At 40.2% G+C, this 23050-nt stretch overlaps 1 protein-coding gene across 2 annotated transcripts in view; it reads right to left on the bottom strand.

The window, feature by feature from the left end:
- arhgap36 (Rho GTPase activating protein 36) overlaps positions 1-23050 on the bottom strand; it is an 84717-nt gene that overhangs the window by 15655 nt on the left and 46012 nt on the right. For both annotated transcript variants that reach the window (XM_085395457.1, XM_085395465.1), the window contains exons 2-3: positions 22115-22271; positions 7658-7726 (exon numbers count right to left, since the gene is read on the bottom strand). In XM_085395457.1, the coding sequence (XP_085251583.1) occupies positions 7658-7726; positions 22115-22271 (226 nt within the window). The remainder of the gene's footprint in view (positions 1-7657; positions 7727-22114; positions 22272-23050) is intronic.

The following is a 23050-nucleotide window of genomic DNA, read 5'->3' as shown; positions in this document are numbered from 1 at the left end:
GCAGTGCAGAGATAATGACTGATAAATCGAATCAAGGCAACTAAAGGGTCTGTTTATAGGCGATGATGAAATGAACTTGTTAGCCTGTGAACGCCGTAATCGCACAGCTCCTCGCACAACGGATAAGAGGTTTAAGTAGACAAGCGGTGTAAGAATAGACAGAATGTTGGGAGCAGGATAATCCTGTTAGAGCAGCCACACAGCAGACATCAAACTCAGACTGATACGGGCTTACAGCAGACACGCTCACGCAGGTAAACACGGTACGAGTGAGGTCACTGTCGTCAGTTTCCTCCTCGACATATCAGCTCCAAATGTAAATGTCTCACTATGCTACCACTCCCGAGGTTAAGCATAGACTGTTTATCTGGCACCCACCTTAGTGAAGGCCCAGTTAGACATTCAGTCTGGTGACTCTTTGATCAGGATCAAAAAGTGATAAAGCCAAAATGTAGTTGTTATTTCATGATAAAAAGATGCATTGCCTAAAAAGAATCTGGATATTTTGTGCATGAGAGGAAAAAAACACCAAACGGTACAAAAAGTGCTTGTTGGCTCTCTGCCAGTAGTGCCCAGGAGTATACCAGATGTAGCCACACAAAAATGTGTAACTGCTCCAGGGTGTCCTGGATCTACCCTAGGACCTCCTCGTGATAGAACATGCAGGGAACACCTCGGCATTCTGGAGGCCTCCTAATCAGATGCCTGAACCACCTCAGCCGACTCCTTTCAGTGTGGAGGAGCAGCGGTCCACTGAGCTGACATGTGTTTCACACACATGAAACAGGAAGCAGATTATTTAGGTTCTATCTACTTAACACACTCACATTCAAGAATCGTGAACATGCACACGATTGTTTGAATGGAAACACATGGATGCACACGTGCACAGTCTCACCCGGAGAGTCCCGAGCAGGTCAGAGAGGCAAATCAGACTGGCAGGATGCCCTGTGAGGGCTTAAGGATGCAGGATGGACTCAGCCTGAAATAACTCAGGTTCTGTGGGGAGTTTATTCTGCAGAGCTGCATTGCTCAGATCAAAGGAGGAATTACTATTTACATTACTTTAATGAAACCAAAAGACAAAATTGGGAGTGAGCAAAACTTCTCCATTTAATTTATACTCACATTTTACTCAGCTCCAATGTTCCCTCTAAGCTGCGCGCATGTGCAATTGCGCACTGCTGGCACGGTCTCTGCGCACAGAAAATCTGTGCTGCGCACAAAAAAAAAATCTAACCTGAATTGAAATTAAAATTAAAACGTTAACAATTCTGTTTTGCAGTGTTAGTCAGTAAGTGACTGGCTGCTCCTGTATGTGTTTAGAACGATGCCGCCTTATCCCATAGTCCAGCCAATGATGCGATTCACATTCGTATATACGCAGCTAATCAACGTTGTTGACAGGCTATGACAGCGTCCTTATGTGGCTGATGTGGAGTGAAGCCACGTTAATGACAACATGTACAACCATTGGAGATGTGAGCAGGACAGACGGAACAATTGACGGAAAAAATGTGGATTTTACACCAGTTTTTAAATTGTGTTGATAGGCCACGTAAAACCAGAGTTATGATAAAATATATATATATATATATGCAATGGGGGTTTTTTTCCAACGTTTATATTTACTGCGGGAAGAAACAGTAAAAACTGTGTTTTATAAGGAAAACGCTCAAAAGCACTCCCCGCCTGTGAGCAAAAACAAAAACCCCACCTTTTCCTATTGGTGTAAAAATATACCATGTCGACCAATCAAAACATGGCATTTAGTTGTTTAGAAAGCGGGACGTTTTAGGAGTGACGGCGGTGTTTTGAGATGTGAGACATTTGCGACGTTTAGCGCAAATCTTGTGTAGTTAGTGTTTAGTGTTGTCAATAGTTTTGTTGTGTGAGTCAGAACAATGAGGCGACTGCTGAATGTTACAGGTGTTACAGCAGTGATACATCTCCTGTTGTCAGGCCTGCATCAGGCTGTTGTTCTCCTTTATCTCATAGTGGACAGAAATTGTTTTTTGGAGTGGCACAAATAATTTGTGTGGCATCAGATTTGATGCAGAACAGCTGATTGTTCTGTAAATGTTGTGTAAATTTTTCTGTTTGAAATGTTTTTTAAAAAACCGCTTTGGCTGCATTTTTAGGTAAACAGCTGCAGTCACTATACAGGGTGGGCCATTTATATGGATACACCGGAATAAAATGGGAATGGTTGGTGATATTAAGAGGATTGTCAATGCAACCCTCTTCTCCCACTCTTCACACACTGATAGCAACACCGCAGGAGAAATGCCAGGGTAATCAATTGGGCAACATTGGTCATTATATACTGTATTTTGCAGACAGAGTTACAGGACTCTCTCCGAGACCACAGACTCATACTCATAATACGAGTCAGAGCTTTATAAAAAAAAAAAAGAAAAAAAAGAAAGAAAGAAAGAAAGTTGTGTTTTCAAAATTGGAGTTCAAGTGACTTTTACTTCCAATAGTGTTAACATACTACACAGATCATGAAGATTTGTTTAAATTTGTTTAGAGGGCTCTAAATAAAAGCTCTAAATAAAATAAAAAAAATAAATAAAACACCTGTTTTTAAGGTTTTGTAGTGAGCAGCCCTTTGATAAGTGCCTTGCTGACTAGCTGCCAGCTATTATTAGCTTGTGGCCACATGTGCAAGCTAGAGCAGAGCTACAAGGTAATTAGCGCAACAGATTGTGAAGTATTACACAGCTGTTTACACAGCAGGTCACCATTCACTTAAACTCTAACTTGTTTTTAGTTGCTAAACAGATATCAACCCATTCCAGCTAATAAACATGATAAAATTAGGCTGAAAAATCTTATCGGCTGTTTCTTGGCAACACTAGATGCTAGCTGTTTACTACGTGAAGGATTCACTCTGCAGTTTGTACAGCCTCTTCTCCTCCAGGCACTAAATAAAAAGGAGATCTTTACTCTTTAAAACTGGGTAAGTACGGTATAATTTAAAATAGTTTATTGTTGGTAAAGAACATGAAAAATCCAAATCATTCACTCATTCAAAGACTTTTCCTGGATCAGTCATACAAATATTTTTATAGTCAAACTAGTTAAGAGTCTAAAATCTCAATTAAGATTACACCAAAGTACTTATTTTTAAAGTGCTGATGGTAAACAGTTGCCCCCAAAAGAAGTAAAACATAAACCCCAACATATGGCAAGGTCTGACAGACAGTTCGACTCGGGAACTTTTTAAAATCTTCAGCGCTTTGTAAGCATGTATAATTTGATGATACAGCATGCAATGGTAACAGTAATGATCATATTTACCTCTAATTTTATGACACACTGAGTTGAAACTGATTTTCTCTGAAAACACACTACACAAAGAAACACAACATTGCGTGTCAACAGGAACGGGCTTTATCCACTGAAAAGATGTCACCTTTTGATGATGTGCCTTACGCTGTATTTGATCTGTAAGCCGGGGCTTACTCTTCGGTCCTGAGTCCTGACGTCTGCTTGGAGGTACAGTCACTCCTGACATTTGGCCATGTTTGCTGGCATCACAAGCCAACCGTGATGGGGTTAGCAGCTTGCACTGGAAGCGTTTGCTTGTTTAAAGTAAACACTTGATGATTTAATAGCTAACTGTGGCAGCAGGGAAGTGTTGCTTCTCACAGAAGGGCAGCCAGATTAGCAAGACGTTTAGAAGAGGTTCGAGCGTTTAGAAGAGGGTTGTGAAGTAGTGGGAAAAGTATCTACATGTTTTCTTTCATAAAGGCTCAAGGCTCATTAACTAGTAATGTTATATATTTGAAGTCACACAGATGTAAATAATATGAAATAAGAAATTTGAGTTTTCAAGTCTATAGTTCTCTAGCTATTTGCATTATAGTAATTCTGCTATGGTTTTCCAGACTGTTAACACTAGTGAGTAAAGATGAGTCCGATGCTGAGAGAAAGCAAGAAAAGAAGGGAGTAGACAGAAGCTCAGCAGATGTTCACTGAGTCCTTGATTTTACTGAGGAGGCAAATAAGAAACATATCAGTGATAAACCTACAAGATAGAGACTGAACTGTTGCTGAACTGGGCTGATCTTGTGCAAGAATCTTGGACTGACTACTGGCTCCACTCCATCCCTCCACAAATTTAAAAATATTAAATCTCAAGAGTCCCATCTCCTGGTTAAATAAACGTTAAGAGCTGAAAAACAAAATATGAATACAGAGGAATCTTCACCAGAAACAGAACTGTTAGAACAACTTAATTATAATTGTATTATGTCAACTAGAACACATGATTTAATTACGTTTTTTTTTTTAATTAACTCTGTCAGATCAGCCCAGCAGATTTCAGTTACACACAATGCACAAGTGTGCTTTCACTTAAATAAAAACAGCAACAAAATTAGAGTAATTTCAAGTTATAGATAGAAACCCAGCAAATACACCACCATCACCAAAGCAGAAGACTGAATTAGAATCATTTAAAACACTGCACTAACTACAACCAAAATATCTCTTTTTATAATGTGTCTTAATATGTGCTGAATTGTTGATAAAAAAAAAATCTGCCAGGAAGGGAGATGCTTGTGTCAAAGTGTTACAGTTCAGGAATTTCTTTTCTTTTCTCCCTAAATACGTCTGGTACTCGGGTCAACATCTGTTACTTAAAAAAACAGAGTGGATATATTTAGCAGAGGAACAGCTGGGTGATAATATCCAACCTCCTGGAGCATTAGACTTTAAAAACACAGGCTGTCCTCTGTAAAGTATTTTCCTAGGAATCAACAGTTTAAACTATTGCTTGGGAAAATTACATAGAAACTACTGGTTCACTGCATTATGATCAACCATACACGAATGCCAAGCAGATCACAATTGTCACTCTGTAATCCGTTACTTGACGCAGTCCTGCCTTTAGTAGTAGAGGAGCAGAGCCAACAGGAAAGCTGCCAGGTCCCAATGTTCTGTGTTTTCATTAGCAGGGTTAACTAGAGCTAAGTCACTGTGTGTACAAGGCTGGAGGCAGGCTTTAAAGAGCTGCGTAGACAGCCAGTCAATGCATGTGCTGTGTAGTGTTGGGCATTTTGGCTCGTATCTCGCCCTGCTGCGATAATCACCTGAGAAAAGAGAACATCTTTTTCTGAGAGGTCACGCTAACATCTGATTTGTCACATGGGTTAGAGCAGGAAGATGAAAGAAGAAGTGGAGAAGGAAAAAAAACACAAGAAGAAGGGAAAAAAGGTCAGGAGCAAATCAAAGAAAGCCAAAGAGAAGATGAAATGAAAAAATCAATACAGAGAAGTACAAAAAGCCTCAAATTTGTTTTGTTCAACAAGCAAACTATCTGCTTCTCTAGTCTGATGTTATTGGTAATTTCAGGGTCTAAAAAGTTGCTTCAGTTTCCATAAACACAAACAGTGAAACACCATTAAGAGTTAAAAACAGTCCAAATTCTTTCAGCTCCAATAAAAAGATTAATGTGGCTCCCAGGTGTGACAATAAACTTTAACATCTAGTCATCCTTAAAAAAAAGGATCTATGATGTTTAGAGGGGCTAGAAGTTTGGTCCCAGTAACACGGTCCAGGTCTAAGGACCAGTTGGTGAACATCTGGCAACCACTGGTCGTTAAGCAAAAAGTGTGTATTCCTCTGGGATTATGTATTCCCTGAGTGCTATTAACACAGGCCTTAATGCCAGTCACCATCCCCCCCAGCAACTGCTGGTTACCAGAGGAAATTGTGTAGTGGTTGCTGGCAGTTGCTAGTGTGAAATTGATCGCAAACAGCAAAAAGCCGGCAATCACTTGCTAACTAGTTGGGGAATGCACACCTATTTATGCCACCTATTTGAGGTTATAAGATGATCGCTGATTGGTTTCTGGGTTTGTGTGACTGAGGCCTTGACAGGAAGCCAGCTAGCTAGCTAGAACTTTGCTATAAATTGCTATAAATCTGGAAGTAAATGAAGATGGAAAACCAAATATCAGTGATGTTTGGAGGGTTAGTGAAGTTGGGTTATAGTTGGTTAGTAGGAGAGCTTTGGTTAGACTAATATAAACTATTGCTAATATAAACTAACGCGGCAAACCGCCGTTAGCGAGTTATGGTGGATTGCCCCGTGCGTGGGTCGATCCGCCATAACTCGCTAACCGAGGTTTGCCAAGTTAATGCAGTTATGGCGTTAACGTCATTTTAACGAGATTAACACTGACAACACTAATATAAAAACATGAGCACTGGGTAGGATGAAGGTTAAATTGTCTTCAATAAACGTAAACGCTGAGGGTCCTTGATTGGCACATTCAAACGCCATCATATAACAGGGAGGAGACACCAAAAATGGACTTTTTCGTACATCTGAGATGAGCCCATCTGCAACATAAGGTTAGTCATTACCATGTTGATTGGTTTGGATTACTGGCTATGAAAAAGTCTTTAATGGTCTAAACCTTAGTAGGCCTCTGTGTGATTATTCCATAAGCTCTTCAATGTTTTGTTTCCAAGGCTGTAGTGTGCACTGTAATTTTTAAAATCTCAGTCGAATGATGTGCTACGCATGAATAGCGCCAATAAAAAGTAGAGGCAGAGAATGATGACCAAATACGGGGCTTGAGTCTACAAGAAAAACAACAGAGCAGCATGTTAAAAATACAAGCGTCTCATCCAACACAGCAAACGCTTTGACTTGGAGAAAGTGTTGTTATCGCATTGCTTAACAAAAAGATTGCCAGCACCATAGCCCCAGGAAATTAAAAGTATTATTTGATCTGCAGAGATGAGACTCTGTATATCTTTTACTCTTTTTAACCACAATGGCAAGGTGGCAGTTCAAAAGAAATGTGGAGGAAATCAAAGCAGAAAGTCACGGGTCCCCTCAGAAAATTCAAAGGCTTGAAGAAATATGAAACCTTCCTCCATTTCTGCTGAGAATGGAAATCACGTTTAGAACTGGATAATATCTGATCCGGCAAAAATAATCAGATTTCATACTACTTCACACCGAAGGCCAAGTGGACTCAGACTCAAAAGAGCAGGCTTTCATGGACTTAACTAAATACTCCAAAAGAGGGGTGTGAGGAAGCACACATGCCACAAATGTAGATCAAAGATCCAAAAACCAATCCATAATATCCAAAAGTTCCAGATTCAAATCCCTTTTCCACTTTGTTTGTACCCAGAAAAACACAATTATAAAAAATAATGTGTGCAAATGGGGTTCTTCATTTTGTTAGTCTAACTTTGTTAGTTTCTTTGTGTTTTTGGTTTAAATGTAATCATTTGTTGCAAAAAAAATCCCAAACATATTGTAGATGATACTTATAGCTCTACTAAAGAAGTTAAACTTGCAGTTTGTTCATTCATTATTCACTTGCGGTTATAAAAACAATGAAGCACCAGCTAAGTGAAACTTCCAGGATTTAGAGTTCATTCCTGATCCACTTGTTCTTTTTAAACAGTGTTTCAAGTATGTGTGGCCATTAGTGGTTAGTGGTGGTAAAAGCCACTGGACTCCAGTGGTGTATGTGGTTATGTAGCTTCAGCGGACAGAAGGGACATTGTGTTTGATGATAATATTTAGCGTAACAGCCTGTGGGGAAACACATTCACAGTTTATAGCCGCAGACGGGATCGTGTTTACCCACTTCTATGGTTTGGGGTTTCATGAACTCACCTCGCTCTTTTTTTTCCTTTGAAAAGGAGTCAAACTTCCTGCGCAGAGATTTTCTTCGCTTGTGAGTTTCTGTGGGAAGAAAGAAAAGGTCACAGTCAATACAGTTTGTGGTGCTCAAGTATGTGTTTGCTTTAGTTTGAACAATGAAGTCTGTGTCACAGTCGGTCTGGGATGTCTGTCTTTTGTTACTGTTGTACATCAATGAGATGTGCCCATCACCAGCTTTTATCTGTACATGAACCCAAATACTACCATCCATCCATCCATTGTGTACTCCTTACTATAGAGTGAATTAGTTTAGTTTTACTTCATTTCCACTGTAGATTTGCTTTTTGTTTCAGCAGTCTGTATTAAATAGAAAAAAGTCTTTATTTCTGAAAATTATTTAGTTTTTGTAATTTTTCTATTAGTTTTAGATTTTTTTCTCTTTTTATAATATGATGTGTGTTGATCAGGGAAAGAGTTACAAAGTTCAGAACAAGTTTCATGACCCACGGAGAGAACACTAAACCCCCAAAAAAAACTGTGTATCTAAAACCCAGCATTTAAAATTTTTAACTAAATAAATTTCTAACAGTGTTACAGCATTATGTAAAATTGTCACAATTTTTTAATGTACTAATTTCTGATTATGAATAATTATGAATTTTCCTTTTCTGGTGGGTTTCTTAAAACCTGATTGGTGTATTGACTGTCCTCGTCTGCTTCCCTGTATATAAAAGAAGTATTTCATTGGGACATTAAATTAGATTTAGGCTTTAAACAGCACTCGTTTGGATTTGTGTACATGAACACGAACTAATTAATTATATTTTAATGAGTCAAAGGAGCTTGCAAAGAAAAGCGTCTGGACTTCTTTAAGTTGCTTGAAGACGTTTCACCTCTCATCCGAGAAGCTTCTTCAGTTCTAAGGTCAAATGGTGGAGAGTCCCAGATATAAACCTAGTGGGAGAAACCCCCCACAGAGGGACAAAAGGACCCCTGATGATCCTCTAATCGCCTGAGCCAAGGTGTGAAACTGGGTGTGGGTCCCAATCAGCCAGAGTTTCGGGTGTGTTCATTGTGAAACCTGGCCCCACCTTATCATGCGAATTCCTGAGGTCAGATGGCCCAGGATGTGAGTGGGCGTTAAGGCGTCTGGGAAGGGATCTCAAAACTGGATTGTAGATGGCAGAGAGTTGGTGTCGTAAACCCCCGCCTCTGTTCAAAGATGGTCGCTCACAGTGGACATAGATGGCTTCTTTCACTCCTCTTTCAAACCATCTGTCCTCTCTGTCCAAAATGTGAACATTGGCATCCTCAAAAGAGTGTCCTTTATCCTTAAGATGCAGATGGACTGCTAAGTCTGTGTTTTGGAGTTTTGTCTTTCGGGTGAACCAGTTTTTGTCTGAGCGTGTTGCTGGGTCTGAAATGCACCGGGATGTCATGCTTGGAGAAAACTCTCCTGAGTTTCTCTGATACACCGGCTACATAGGGGATGACAATGTTGTTGCGTCTGTCCTTCTTATCCTCCCTCGCTGGTGTCTGGTCTTCTTTTCTGTGCCTCTTTGCTGACTTTAAGAACGCCCATTTAGGATAGCCGCACGTTTTGAGTGCTTCCTTTACATGTGTGTGTTCCTTCTTTTTTCCTTCAGGCTTAGAGGGAACATGTTCTGCCCGGTGGTGTTGGGTCCTAATTACTCCAAGTTTGTGTTCCAAAGGGTGATGGGAGTCAAAGAGGAGGTACTGGTCCGTGTGTGTGGGCTTCCGGTAAACTTAGATGTTGAGTTTGCCGTTCTCTTCAATGTGCACAGCGCAGTCCAGGAAAGGCAAACAGTTATCCTTTGTGTCTTCCCTGGTGAACTTGATGTTTTTATCCACAGCATTAATGTGCGCAGTGAAGGATTCCACTTCTTGTGTCTTGATTTTGACCCAGGTGTCGTCCACATATCTGTACCAGTGGCTGGGTACTCTTCCTTTGAAAGAGCCAAGAGCCTTCCTTTCCACTTCCTCCATGTAAAGGTTGGCTACAATAGGTGACACGGGGGAGCCCATGGCACAGCCATGTTTTTGTCTGTAAAAGCCTTCGTTGTACTTGAAATATGTAGTGGTGAGGCAGAGGTCTAACAGTGTGCAAATCTGATCGGGTGTGAAGTTGGTCCTGTCCTCCAAGAAGCTGTCTTCTTGTAGTCGTTTTCTGACAGTCTCCACGGCCTCTGTGGTGGGTATGCAAGTGAAAAGAGAGACTTCACCGACAAGGTCCAGAAACTTACCCTGGATCCAGATGAAACCATGGTGTCCTTTGATGTAGTCTCTCTTTTCACTTGCATACCCACCACGGAGGCCGTGGAGACTGTCAAAAAACGACTACAAGAAGACAGCTCCTTGGAGGACAGGACCAACTTCACACCCGATCAGATCTGCACACTGTTAGACCTCTGCCTCACCACTACATATTTCAAATACAACGAAGGCTTCTACAGACAAAAACATGGCTGTGCCATGGGCTCCCCCGTGTCACCTATTGTAGCCAACCTTTACATGGAGGAAGTGGAAAGGAAGGCTCTTGGCTCTTTCAAAGGAAGAGTACCCAGCCACTGGTACAGATATGTGGACGACACCTGGGTCAAAATCAAGACACAAGAAGTGGAATCCTTCACTGCGCACATTAATGCTGTGGATAAAAACATCAAGTTCACCAGGGAAGACACAAAGGACAACTGTTTGCCTTTCCTGGACTGCGCTGTGCACTTTGAAGAGAACGGCAAACTCAACATCTAAGTTTACCGGAAGCCCACACACACGGACCAGTACCTCCTCTTTGACTCCCATCACCCTTTGGAACACAAACTTGGAGTAATTAGGACCCAACACCACCGGGCAGAACATGTTCCCTCTAAGCCTGAAGGAAAAAGAAGGAACACACACATGTAAAGGAAGCACTCAAAACGTGCAGCTATCCTAAATGGGCGTTCTTAAAGTCAGCAAAGAGGTACAAAAAAGAAGATCAGACACCAGCGAGGGAGGATAAGAAGGACAGACGCAACAACATTGTCATCCCCTATGTAGCCGGTGTATCAGAGAAACTCAGGAGAGTTTTCTCCAAGCATGACATCCCGGTGTATTTCAGACCCAGCAACACGCTCAGACAGAAACTGGTTCACCCGAAAGACAAAACGCCAAAACACAAACTTAACAATGTGGTGTATGCTGTACAGTGCAGCGAGGAATGCTCAGACCTCTACATTGGAGAGACCAAACAGCCACTTCACAAGCGCATGGCACAACACAGAAGAGCCACCTCCACAGGACAAGACTCAGCTGTCCATATGCATCTTAAGGATAAAGGACACTCTTTCGAGGATGCCAATGTTCACATTTTGGACAGAGAGGACAGATGGTTTGAAAGAGGAGTGAAAGAAGCCATCTATGTCCACTGTGAGCGACCATCTTTGAACAGAGGCGGGGGTTTACGACACCAACTCTCTGCCATCTATAATCCAGTTTTGAGATCCCTTCCCAGACGCCTTAACGCCCACTCACATCCTGGGCCATCTGACCTCAGGAATTCGCATGATAAGGTGGGGCCAGGTTTCACAATGAACTCACCCGAAACTCTGGCTGATTGGGACCCACGCCCAGTTTCACACCTTGGCTCAGGCGATTAGAGGATCATCAGGGGGGTCCTTTTGTCCCTCTGTGGGGGGATACTCCCACTAGGTTTATATCTGGGACTCTCCACCATTTGACCTTAGAACTGAAGAAGCTTCTCGGATGAGAGGTGAAATGTCTTCAAGCAACTTAAAGAAGTCCAGACGCTTTTCTTTGCAAGCTCCTTTGACTACGATGACCTGGATGACTGAGAACCTTCACAGATATATTTTAATGAATATTTTATGAGACCAGGCTGGTATATCAAAGGTATGTGGTGGAGTAAGTATAAATGTATTAAATCCATACTTATAACCTTGATCATGGAAGTAATATGTCCTTTTAAACAGACACCACCAATCAGGCTCACCCTCAATACGACATTTACTTTTTCTTTTCCTCTTCATCTCACTTGTTATCTTCTGCTTTCACCTCTTCCTCAGTTCCAAGACAAGAGCAGAACCTTTTCAATAGACTGAGTCTGTTTAGTGTTTTGGAATAGCCCACTCTGTCTAATGGCCCTTGACATGCTGGATGAAGGGAGATTTGTTGTTGCATGTGTGTATCTATAAGTAAGATACAAAGAGAGGTAAATAAATCGAGGAAAAGTGTTTTGAAGATAATAAGTGATTGTAAAAAAATGCCAAAACACAAAATGAGCTCTGCCAAAAAAGATTTTAAGACTGAAATCTACTTTAGTATGAGAAAAAAGGATGGAGAAAAGATTTATGATGTTCCTTGAAAATTCAATTTAAGGCGACACAGTACGACTACGCGCCTGTTTTTTCATGCAATTTAAATTTTGACATTTTAAATATATTTTACATAAATGTATTTGTGACCAAAATACAGATATTGTTTAGTAAAGCTTCACGATCGTACCCCCCACCATGCCTCGTAATTTCATAAAAGAAATGAAATCATCGTATTATAGTCAAGATTACTGATTGTTTACCGATTTAAATTTTTACACCTAATACTTACACTGGCAAGCTAGCTTAATACATGATAGCTGATTGCTATACAGCTTTCTTTTTGGCTCCTGACAGTATTTCTTCAAAAAAAAAAAAAAACAACCTCTGTTTAAACTCTATGTCAACTAAAAGACAAAAACAACCATTTCAGTTACCTTAAGGTGCTTTATATTGTAATGCAAAGACTGTATAGACTCCTACACTTTCTATAAAGGTCTTGGCTCATATTTGGATAGATGTAAAACCTCATTTTCATAAATTTCATAAAACTGACAATGCAAACATTTGAGTGTACCTAATAATTTGGGGAAGATCTCTGATTAAATGTTTACCCTGCCTGGGTTTTTCCCCTTAACTTAAGTCAGAGCTGAAAAACAACCACTGCTGACATTTCTACTTCCTCTTCGCACTTTTTTAATAAAATACTGTGAACTACATCCCCAAAACAGAAAATCTGACGGTGTGTATGTTTTGTTACAAGTGGGATATTTTTTATTTTTAGGAACTCTACAGCCTCACACTCTGGCTTGTGTGGACGAAGCCTTTGTTTGCTTTAGCAAAGCTGCTGTTTAGAAATCACTAATTCAAAGTCAGACCTTTTCCCTATTAAGGAATCACTGCTGTTACCTTCATGGCAAGTAATGCTGCCCGGCCTGTTTGCGGCACTTTAAAGTACGGACATTCTTTTCCCTCTTTTTTCCTGCTTTAATCAAAAAAAATAAGAAAAAAAATGAAAGTAGCAGGGAGCAAATGAAGACTGCTGTGTGCTGCTGGGATAAAGAGGTCAAATTCTCATGACTGCAGGAAATTAAAGTTTATTTCCAAAGCACACAGCCCCTCCCATTGAACGCATGCCTCATCCAGCTGAGGCTGATCTGCTACTGATGAGTGTGTGCATGTACATGTGTATGATTACATAATGCACATTCACAGGGAGATAAGGTGACAGACAAGACAAAAACAAAGAGGGGATAAACAGCCCAGGCTTTGATGTTTAAAAGACTCTGCTACCTTCCTGCGCTCCGACTGAAGATGTTTGACGGAGGAAATCAAGGAAAATGATGCATTCAATGTCAATCACAGGTATCTAAAATCTCCTGCAGGCCTAATGAACAACCAGAAACATTTCATGCATGTTGCTACCTCTGCCAGATCTATTTTACAATCTATGACTGGCTGATTAAGAAGTTCAGAACCTCAACGTCACACTGTTTGTCTGAGCTGATTGTTAAACAGGCCACCTTTATTTATTACTGATGAACAGATGCATGGCTACTGTTTTGGATTTTATCTCCTAACCCCAGTTTACTATCCCATTTTGGTTGTTGTTTGTTTGTCTCTTCACCATTTTTGGCTGTGACTGATATTTGCAGCCCCTGAGATCAAGTGCACCGGATGCAGGGGGCCAAGGGACCACTGAATCCTTCCCATCTACTCCGAGACTTCTGGTAAAATAATTCTTTTAACTTCTTATTTGTGAGTAATACCACTGTGACTTTGAACTGAAACAATACTGGCAGGACAGATGCTGTTGCGTTAGCCGATTGTTAGGTTTGCTTAATTATGTTCTTAGAGCCTTAAAAATCATCAGATCATACATGCACAATGAACATGGCTGCAATAATATGCAATAATATGAGTCAATTGCCTCGAACAGCCCATACTTTAAGCAATGTTTTACTCTGTGGTATTCTTTTTTTCATGTGTTGCAGGCATAGGAACCAAATACAAAACTAACGTAAACATAAGCAGGAAACACAGAGGCAAGTAACTGACACTGGGGATGGGTTGATAGATGTTTCAAACAATGCTCCAAAGTGTGGTTAAAAACACCCATGTCACATGACCATGGCTACATGTCACCGTGGTCACCATGGTGACAGGTCTCTCTAATTACACTGACTGCCTGTATGCTCATTATATACTGCCACTTCATTAGGTATACCTATTCAACTGCTCCTTTACACAAATATCAGCTAATCAGCTCTGTGCATTTAGACATGGGTGGTGGCTGATGAGGCCAAAGGAGAATGGTCAGACTGCTTCAAGGTGATAAGAAGGTAGGCAACAGTAACTCAAATAACTACTTGTGCATACAAAGGTATGCAGAAGAGCATCTCTGAAAATGAAACAAGGTAAACTTTGAAAGGGATGTGCTGCAGCAGCAGAGACCACAAAGTGTGTAACTCCTGTCAACTAAGAAAAGAGAACTGAGGCTAGTGAGGCGATGTTTTATCAGGCAACAGAGCATCATTTAAACTCCAGCCTAAGTATTATTGCTGACCACATCCATCCCTTTATGACCACAGTGTCCCATCTTCTGATGGCTGCTTCCAGCAGGATAACAAACCATGTCACAAAACTCAAATCATCTCAGACTGCTTTCTTGAACACAACAATGAGTTCACTGTACTCAAATGGCCTCCACGGTCACTTGATCTCAAGCGAACAGAGCACTTTTGGGATGTGGTGGAACAGGAGATTCGCATCATGGATGTGCAGCCCATAAATCTGCAGCAACTGTGGGATTCTGTCATGTCAATGTTTCCATGTTTCCAGCATTTTGTTGAATTAAGACAGTTCTGAAGTCCAATGCGGACCAACCCAGTACTAACAATGAGTAACCAGTGAAGCAGCCCGTGCTCATATATTTCAGATTATCAAAGCATTGAAAGTTTTTACTCTTTTTAATGCATAACTTTTTATATCTTGCTGCTATACCTGACTAGAAAATCATCATCTCAAAGAAGCTCACCTGGTTTAATAAATATTTAAGGATCGTAAGCACAAATCCAACTACAGGTAAAAAGCCAAGAGTTTTAAGACTGAAATGATCCAGGGAAGTAATAAAAGGACAAAAAAGAAAAAGAAGGAAAACGAGAGGAAGTGGAGAGAGAGTTAGTTTGCAGTCCCTGCAGAGCAGCGACTCATAAAACAGGGCATGAGAATGAACTCCAGACCACACCAAATAAGAGAAAAATCTGTCACTCAAGTACCAACACACTTCACAAAGAATTCCTTGGACCCTGCCAGCAAAACTAAAAACCACACTTGTGATGCATACAACATTCAAATACCTGCATACGGGGGCCACACACGAAAATAAATGGAGAGTGGAATATATACAAACTGTACAAGCACACTGGAGAAGGTTTATGGGAGCGATTTGTCCTTCAGTTCCAGCAGGATGAAGCACCCAGAGAATAAAGGGAGCGGGCACATAGAGAGAAAAGTGAGATGAAACGCGAGGAATGAAAACACGTACGGAGATGGGGAGGGAAAAAAAGCAACAAAAGACGGACTGGAGGGAGGGAGCGCAACGGGAGGTGATGCTGAGACTGTAATAGACTGGGTGGCCTGGAGAGATTACAGCCCAGGGGAGAAACCGAGGAGGAATATTCCCACACTTACTCAGAGAGCACTTTGTCTGTGAGACGGGCCGAGGAAACTGTCTCACAGGACACAAAAAATGACAGCCATTTTAACTTTTACTGATCCAATTTGGAGCTTAGAGAATCTTGGTGACTGAGATGTGTGAGAGCTGAAGGAGTCATTTTTAAGGCAAATAAAATGAGCTTTTCTAAGCTCGTCACAGTTTTTCATAGATGGCAGCAGCCGGTTTTCTTTTTCCAGATTAAGTGTATTAATAACTGTATTACATCACCTTTAGGCATATATACACTGTGAGCTTTTAGTTCATTTACACATGCACTTATATGGTCATTTACTACAAATAAAACAGTCTGTTAGGTTAAATAATCGATTTACGTTCTGCTTTTCTTACACAAACCTCTCCGGTTAATTAAGTTCTTCACATCTGCTGCTGCTCATTAACCAAAAAGTTGACTTCATAAAGAAACAAGGAAAGTATGAATGTGTTTTACAAGCTGCACGCCGTCTCGCTCTCACTGGGTTTACGTATCTTGGAAGAAACTGTTTGGGTCAGTGAGTCTGCTGTTTACAACATCACTAAATCAAAGCCGGCTCTTTTTCAGGAACACAAGGCATTTAAAGCAGCCAAGTTTATTTTGTCCACGTGGGATATTTGTGAAGTTTATGTTGGAGCATTAAAATCACATATGCTAAGGACATCTACCATGATAGTAGTGATCACCACGGGGGGGTGGGGGGGACAAAAACAAGTAAGAAAACAGATGGTATAAAGTGAATTAGTCATCTTTCCCATTAACGTTACTGTTTAATTGAACCCTGACCTGATGGGACAAACACACATATGAACAAGAGAGAAGAACAAGATTTCCCAAAAGCACGGAGCACGGGGAGTCTCACAGGATGTGTGACACATTAGAAACATTGTCTGCTAAAAGTAGATTTTCTTGGAGCATTAATATCAAAACAAGTGTTCACTCTAAAGTGTATTTACATTGTAAGGGCATAAAACGTGACTCACAACATGGGTAACATATGCGTTACGAAGGTTCCTCTCTTGTGAGACTTTAAGTAATGCGAGAAGCCAATAAATTTGTAACAGAGCATTGGACAGACTAAACAAGATCCCACAGAGCAACAATGATACCATTAGATGAGCAAAAGTAGCGTTTTATGTCACAACATCATTAAAAGATTACTGGACAAATTTCCATTATATTAGTGCAAAACATTGACATAGAAGTTCACTTACAGATGCTTAATCTTGTGCTAAACATAGCTAAAAATGTCCTCTTTTTACAAGGGTAATCACAATATGTGTTGCCTGAAGCCAGAAGTTTCCAGGGCGTCTTCGCACTAAATTCCACCACACATACTTATTTTGGACATGTGTGAAAATCCGAAAGAGCTGCTGAAAGAAATAGACTTTGAGTTTGTTTTGGATGCCTCAGATGTTTGTCAGACATCCAGAGAGTGGACATCTAGCGAGCGACTAGACCTTCAAACAAAGCCTTGTATGTACAGATACCCAGATACTTCGGTGAACAACCAAAACACCCACACGTTCGAAACTTTTAAAGCTGATTTAAACATCTAAAGACCTCCAACAAAAGGTCCTGAACTTTGTAGATCAGTCAAATGCAGAAAGTTTAAACATCCACAGACGTCTTGAACGTTTCTGTCCAGTGCTGGGTTCCTCTCTCCTTATGTTGTCACCGCTACAAACAATGAGTGAGGAAAACAAAAAAAAAAATACAACTTAGAAGGCACACTTTGAATCTGTTGAGCTGCAGCACGGACCGGCAAATTTAATGAGAAAAGAGAACTGACACCTTGCAAACTTTAAACATTCAATCTGATCCATTTAGAGAAAAGAAATCATACATCATATATTTGAGCATATTTATTTGTTAAGTGAATATTAAAAGATAGTGCAGCTGGTGTTACCAGTTCTCCAATGCAGTCAATAGACTTTAAAAGATTGCCACTTGATGTCTCCTGATGAATAAAGAGATCCTGACAGAAAATCTCATGCTGGGCATTTTTGAATCTGACCAACCAAGAGTTAGCCATTTGGTTATCGTTAGATGCACCTGTTTGCGTATCCTGTTTTTCCTCTATTTCATTCTAATAGTGACCACAATTTACTAAATGAACAAATATTTTATTAAATAAGACTAAATAACAACTGAGACAGTAAACTCATTGAGAAAGTTTACTGAGATGAAGGGCGAGGAGGCAGAGAGATGATTTTGTCTATATTTCTGTGCAGCTGGGTTTGTTTTGGCAACCACAGAATTTACGTTTATGGCGATTTTCAGGCAGCCACATCCATCGTTTATGTGAAGATTGAATCACAGCTAGAACATGAGGCCAGTGTAAAACCTGCAGGTAAAAAGGGCAATGCAGGTGTTTTATTTAAATATGCTCAAGTTAAAGCAGCTAATTCAGAAGGTCTCATGTAGTGGAACCTATAAAAACCTCATGGGACTTTAAACGACGCAGAAAATGGGAGAATTTTTTTCCCCATGTATTCATGTGTGGATTGTAAATAGTTAAATAGTCCTATTATGTTGTAAGAAACTGGGACTGTTGTGGAGGGCCGCTCAGATAAGTGCGGCTCTCTACAACAGTCCAAGCTTCTTATGTGGGCCATTGGAAAAATGAATTCCCCACTCGTGCTTTGGATAATTTTAGGCATGAAATTAAGGTGAATTAAATTACACTTCTTTTTTTTTCATTAACACAGGAATTTTGTTTACAAAAAATCTCCACAAGGGCCTGTAGGCCCATTTTGGTGCATGCATGCATTGTGAAAAGTTGCAGAAGTAAAGTGGTCGTATCCCAATTGTAAATTTTATACTCAAGGGGAATTGTAAAGCCCTTGATATAATTGAGCTCCACTGTTTATTTGAAAACTTAAGTATACCCAGCCTCAATCAGTGACGTAGTCAAAGTTGAGGAGGTTGAAGGGTTAATAACCCTGCAAGAGAACAGTAGTATGGAAGAGAGCTTCTGAGTCTGAGAAAAGAGGCTTACATACCAGCTGGTCTCACAGGCGAAAAGCCACCAACAGATCCTGATCATACAAAGACACCAGTTGAATATTTCCATATTTCCTCAGCATCAGCCCCAGTGATCCTCCTGACCTCACTGACCCTAGGCCTCAATAAACACAAGAGGAAACCTCCTGGTCTGCAATCTGTGAGGTGTGTGAGGAATTTGCAGTTTATTAGTGAATCTAGCCCACTTTATTAGATGGCTTGAGTCCTTCAGAGTTCAAAAGGGTACACAAGATTTGCATGTAGGTCTGATGTAAGACTAAGAAAACCAAGCACCACCAAAGCCTGAATTTGGGCAACTCAGTGTGGCAAGAATTAATTTAAACTACATGAAACACTGCTATATCACTTTGTCTCCTTCACCACCACCTTTACAATTCAGTTCAGATACAGTTTGTAAAATATCAACAGTATATGTCAGTGTACAGCAGATTGCACTGTAATTTGGTTTTCTTACTCCTCCCAATTCAAGTCCATAACCCTTGACACAGTGGGTACCTTCCTCTGTAAGTAAGTATAGCCTGTCAGTCTAATGTTTCCATTAGTCAACAATTTGTGTCCATGTCTTTTTTGTTCTGTCTGATGACAGCGATACTGACGTGAGTCGCTAACTTTTCTCTTGCTAAGAGCTACTGTTAGCTGTTGTTTTTGTTACTGTTAGCTGCTTTTAGCCAGCACTGGTGAAACTTTCTTTGAAATAGATCAAACCTTATTGTATCCGGATACTCACTCAATAAACTGATGCAATGTGAGAATGTAACTTTTTATAAGAGGTAAAGTGTGATTTTTAAGCTACTCGAGCCTAACGTTAGCTGGCATAATTTTAGGTAATGTTAGCTAGCATTAGCTAATGTTAGCTTATAACCAGCTTTTATTGTTGGTTAGCTGGCTTCTTTTCAGCCGTCACATCTGCTGAAAAGAAGTAACTGCCACAATATTAGGAACAAATAAAAATATTTATGCGTGTTTATGTGTCAGTTCAGGAGAGGAAGTTTGAGTCAAGGAAGAGGATGAGGTATAAATGAGGGCGGGGAACGAAATCGTGAGAAAGTGAAAATGGAAATATATATGCACAAATATCAAATAGTCATGTATAGTTTGGAAGAACTAATTCATTAAATTACAAGTAACCCATAAGGTGTACTACATGTGTGCCAAGTCTCTAGCCACATACTTGGTGGAACGACAATGACCATCTCAACAACGCACAGGTTACAACCCCTGTTAATGTGCTGACATTTGAACCTATGCTTCATCAGTCACCATTTTTACATTGTTACACGAAAACTAAATAGCCATATCTGGAAAACCCACACCCCTGTAAAAGCAGTGTTTATGCAACACTACTGCATAAATCAATTGTATTAACATTCAACAATTCGTCCACAATTGTGGGAGTTCCTGCTGCAACAGGTGTCTCCCATAGCACATTTTGCCATAATGACTCACACCAGGACAGCTGCACAAGTTTAAAATCAGAAACAAAACAATACCAGCTAGACTATGACTTGGAAACAGCAGTACTGGTCGGTGGTTTAAGAAGTGAATATTACCCAGCTATCTCATATCATCACCCCTAGGGTGGGAAAAAAGACAAATCATGACCCTATCCAATGCTATTTGAGATAAAGAGTCAATTAACAGAAATCACGTTGCCTCCCTTTCCCCTTCCTTATCAATCTGACACCCTGGATTCCGCTCCAGATGATCCTTAATGTCTTCCTGCTTTATGCTCATTCCTCAGATTCACAGACAAGCTGTTATGGCTCCCCTGGCAGACTGAGTTGTTGTTTTTGCTTTAGGGCAGTTCAGTCTAAGTTTGGCTGAGTGTGGCTAACCAAACTGGCGCCATACTCACCAGGTCATCGTGAACTTTTATTCTCAAACCTCATGACGACCAATCCGCCTCACCACTAAGACTGACTAATGAAATTTAACTGCATTAAATTGGCAGCAATGGTGACAAAAACAAAGTTGTCCTTCATCAGTTTCACTATTCTGGGAAGCTATTGTAATGGAGTAACTATCATGCCCTGTCCCTATGAATTTAATGGTCGGACATAGCATTTTTTCATGTTTTTAAACCTTTGGTAAATGGCCTGTATTTATATAGCGCTTTACTAGTCCCTAAGGACCCCAAAGCGCTTTACATATCCAGTCATCCACCCATTCACACACACATTCACACACTGGTGATGGCAAGCTACATTGTAGCCACAGCCACCCTGGGGCGCACTGACAGAGGCGAGGCTGCCGGACACTGGCGCCACCAGGCCCTCTGACCACCACCAGTAGGCAACGGGTGAAGTGTCTTTACCTCCTTGCCTTCCCTACAGGGGATTGTGCCAAATTTAAAAACTGATTTGCAACTTAAATGCTATTTCAGAAATCAACAGAAACACAAAACATACTCTGGCAACACTTGAACTCTGGCTATCACATGTCTATGCAAGTTACACAAAGTTTAGGCCCATTTCCAAACAATTACTTTCGCATGTGACTTAACAGCATTCTCAATTATGTGTCAGAGGAAACTGATTTTCTCTCAGATTGGGGTTATTTGTTATGTTTCACAATTACTTAAGTAACTTATTTACTATTTATAGTTTAGCTTTTCTAAAGTTGCCCATTTTCAGTAAACCAATAAAACGTAAGCCGATGTAGGACTTGGCAGCCTGGAAACCCAGAAATTACAGGTTATCCTTCCATGATGGTCAATGTAACGAAGGGTGTCTTTTAACTCAAATAATGCTGCTTTTTTTTATTTAAAAAATCAAACCAAATCCTTTGATGCCTCAAAACCAGTAAAACCTAATACTATGAAACCAAGGTAATAAGGAGGTAGATGTGACTAAGAAGGATAATCCTCAAGACTTTTATATCCTCCTGAGAACCAAGGACAAAAGAATATTCCTATTTAACTTTATTTATGATTTCCTGCCTCTTTGGAGCTAAAAGAAGCCACCCAAACACATGACATATTAATATAAAGCCCAGGATGTCCTCTGTTTAGTGCCTCAGGAGTTAGTAGGGTAGTTCAAACAAGTCAGAAGATACAGACTAAAAACAAATTCCCATTACAGAGGGCATAAATGAATAGGCCAGTACTCAGGATGATATGGCAGACAAAGGTTCAACTCCCATGACGCCCATTTTTGTTTAGTCCCAGATTCCATCAGTCCAAATTCTTTCGGGTAAAGATCAAATATGTATGCCTTAAACTAACATTTTTTTTTTAAAATCTTGAATATTCGAGCCTCCAAATCAATAAAGGTAGTATATGAGTGCTAATAAAAAATGGAAGTACTTTGGAAAATATTGAGGAATCGAGTTAAGAAATCAGTTTACACTCAACCACCATCAGATCCTTTAGAAACACCATCTCTGTCCTTCCCCCTTACCTTTAGGGATGCTGATCTTGAAGTCCAGGTCCCTCTCCTCCAGGTGGTACAAAGCGACTTCCTGTAACCTGGCTCGCTCCAGCTCCGATAGGCTCTGGATGGGAACTGGCTGTAACCGCACGCTCTGTCCCAACATGGTGGCCCACGTGTGATCCCCCTGCAGAGAAAAGAGATGGTTAAAGGATACAGAGGACACAAAAATACCTATAGAAACACAAGCCATTAATCAACAGGTACCAGATGGTCTTCAAACTAAAAAAACAAAACAAAAATCTCCACTGACATGCAATCTCTGACCATTGCCAACCAACCATCAACTACTTAAAGGCAAAAAAAATCTTCAAAAGCAAAAACAGAGAATTCAGCTGTGAGCTTTGCTTTTATCACTGTGTAACAAGATAAAGAAAGAGACCATGTTTCTAGTCAAAAAAGTCAGCGCGTTCATTTGTTTTCACTAGTCTTAAGCCTGTATTTATTTTTATTCTTAGCCTTTTATTACAAAAACCTATTGTGATGCCCTTTTTGTCTGTTGACCTTGAGATCTTTGCACAGTGAAAGCTCATTAAATCTCTGCAGACACAACCTGACCTTTTAAAAAAGGGGGAAATCCACAAGTTTAACACAGGAAGCCTGCATTTGTCATAACAACAAACCTAAATTACATTGCATATTTTATACTAAGTCTTCTGTGGCTCTAGATGAGCCTGTTTATAAGGTTTATTGGGGCCAATCTTGGTATAAAACTGCTTGATTAAAAAAAATAACTCAACTTTAGTAATTTCGAAGAATAACCCTTTCTAACTCATACAAAAAAGAAAAAACAAAACAGGAAATTAAAAACACTGTATCAAGGATTTCTACTGTTTTACTTAGTGAGGTTTAATCTACAAACATTTTCAGCTTTTTTCTGCTTGAAGGCAACATGATAATAATATT

The sequence above is a fragment of the Rhamphochromis longiceps genome, linkage group LG3, assembly GCF_057381845.1.
Source record: "Rhamphochromis longiceps isolate RC_006_pf linkage group LG3, R_longiceps_female_GT1.1, whole genome shotgun sequence".
Taxonomy (NCBI): Eukaryota; Metazoa; Chordata; class Actinopteri; order Cichliformes; family Cichlidae; genus Rhamphochromis; species Rhamphochromis longiceps.
This window is presented reverse-complemented; position numbering and strand designations above follow the sequence as displayed.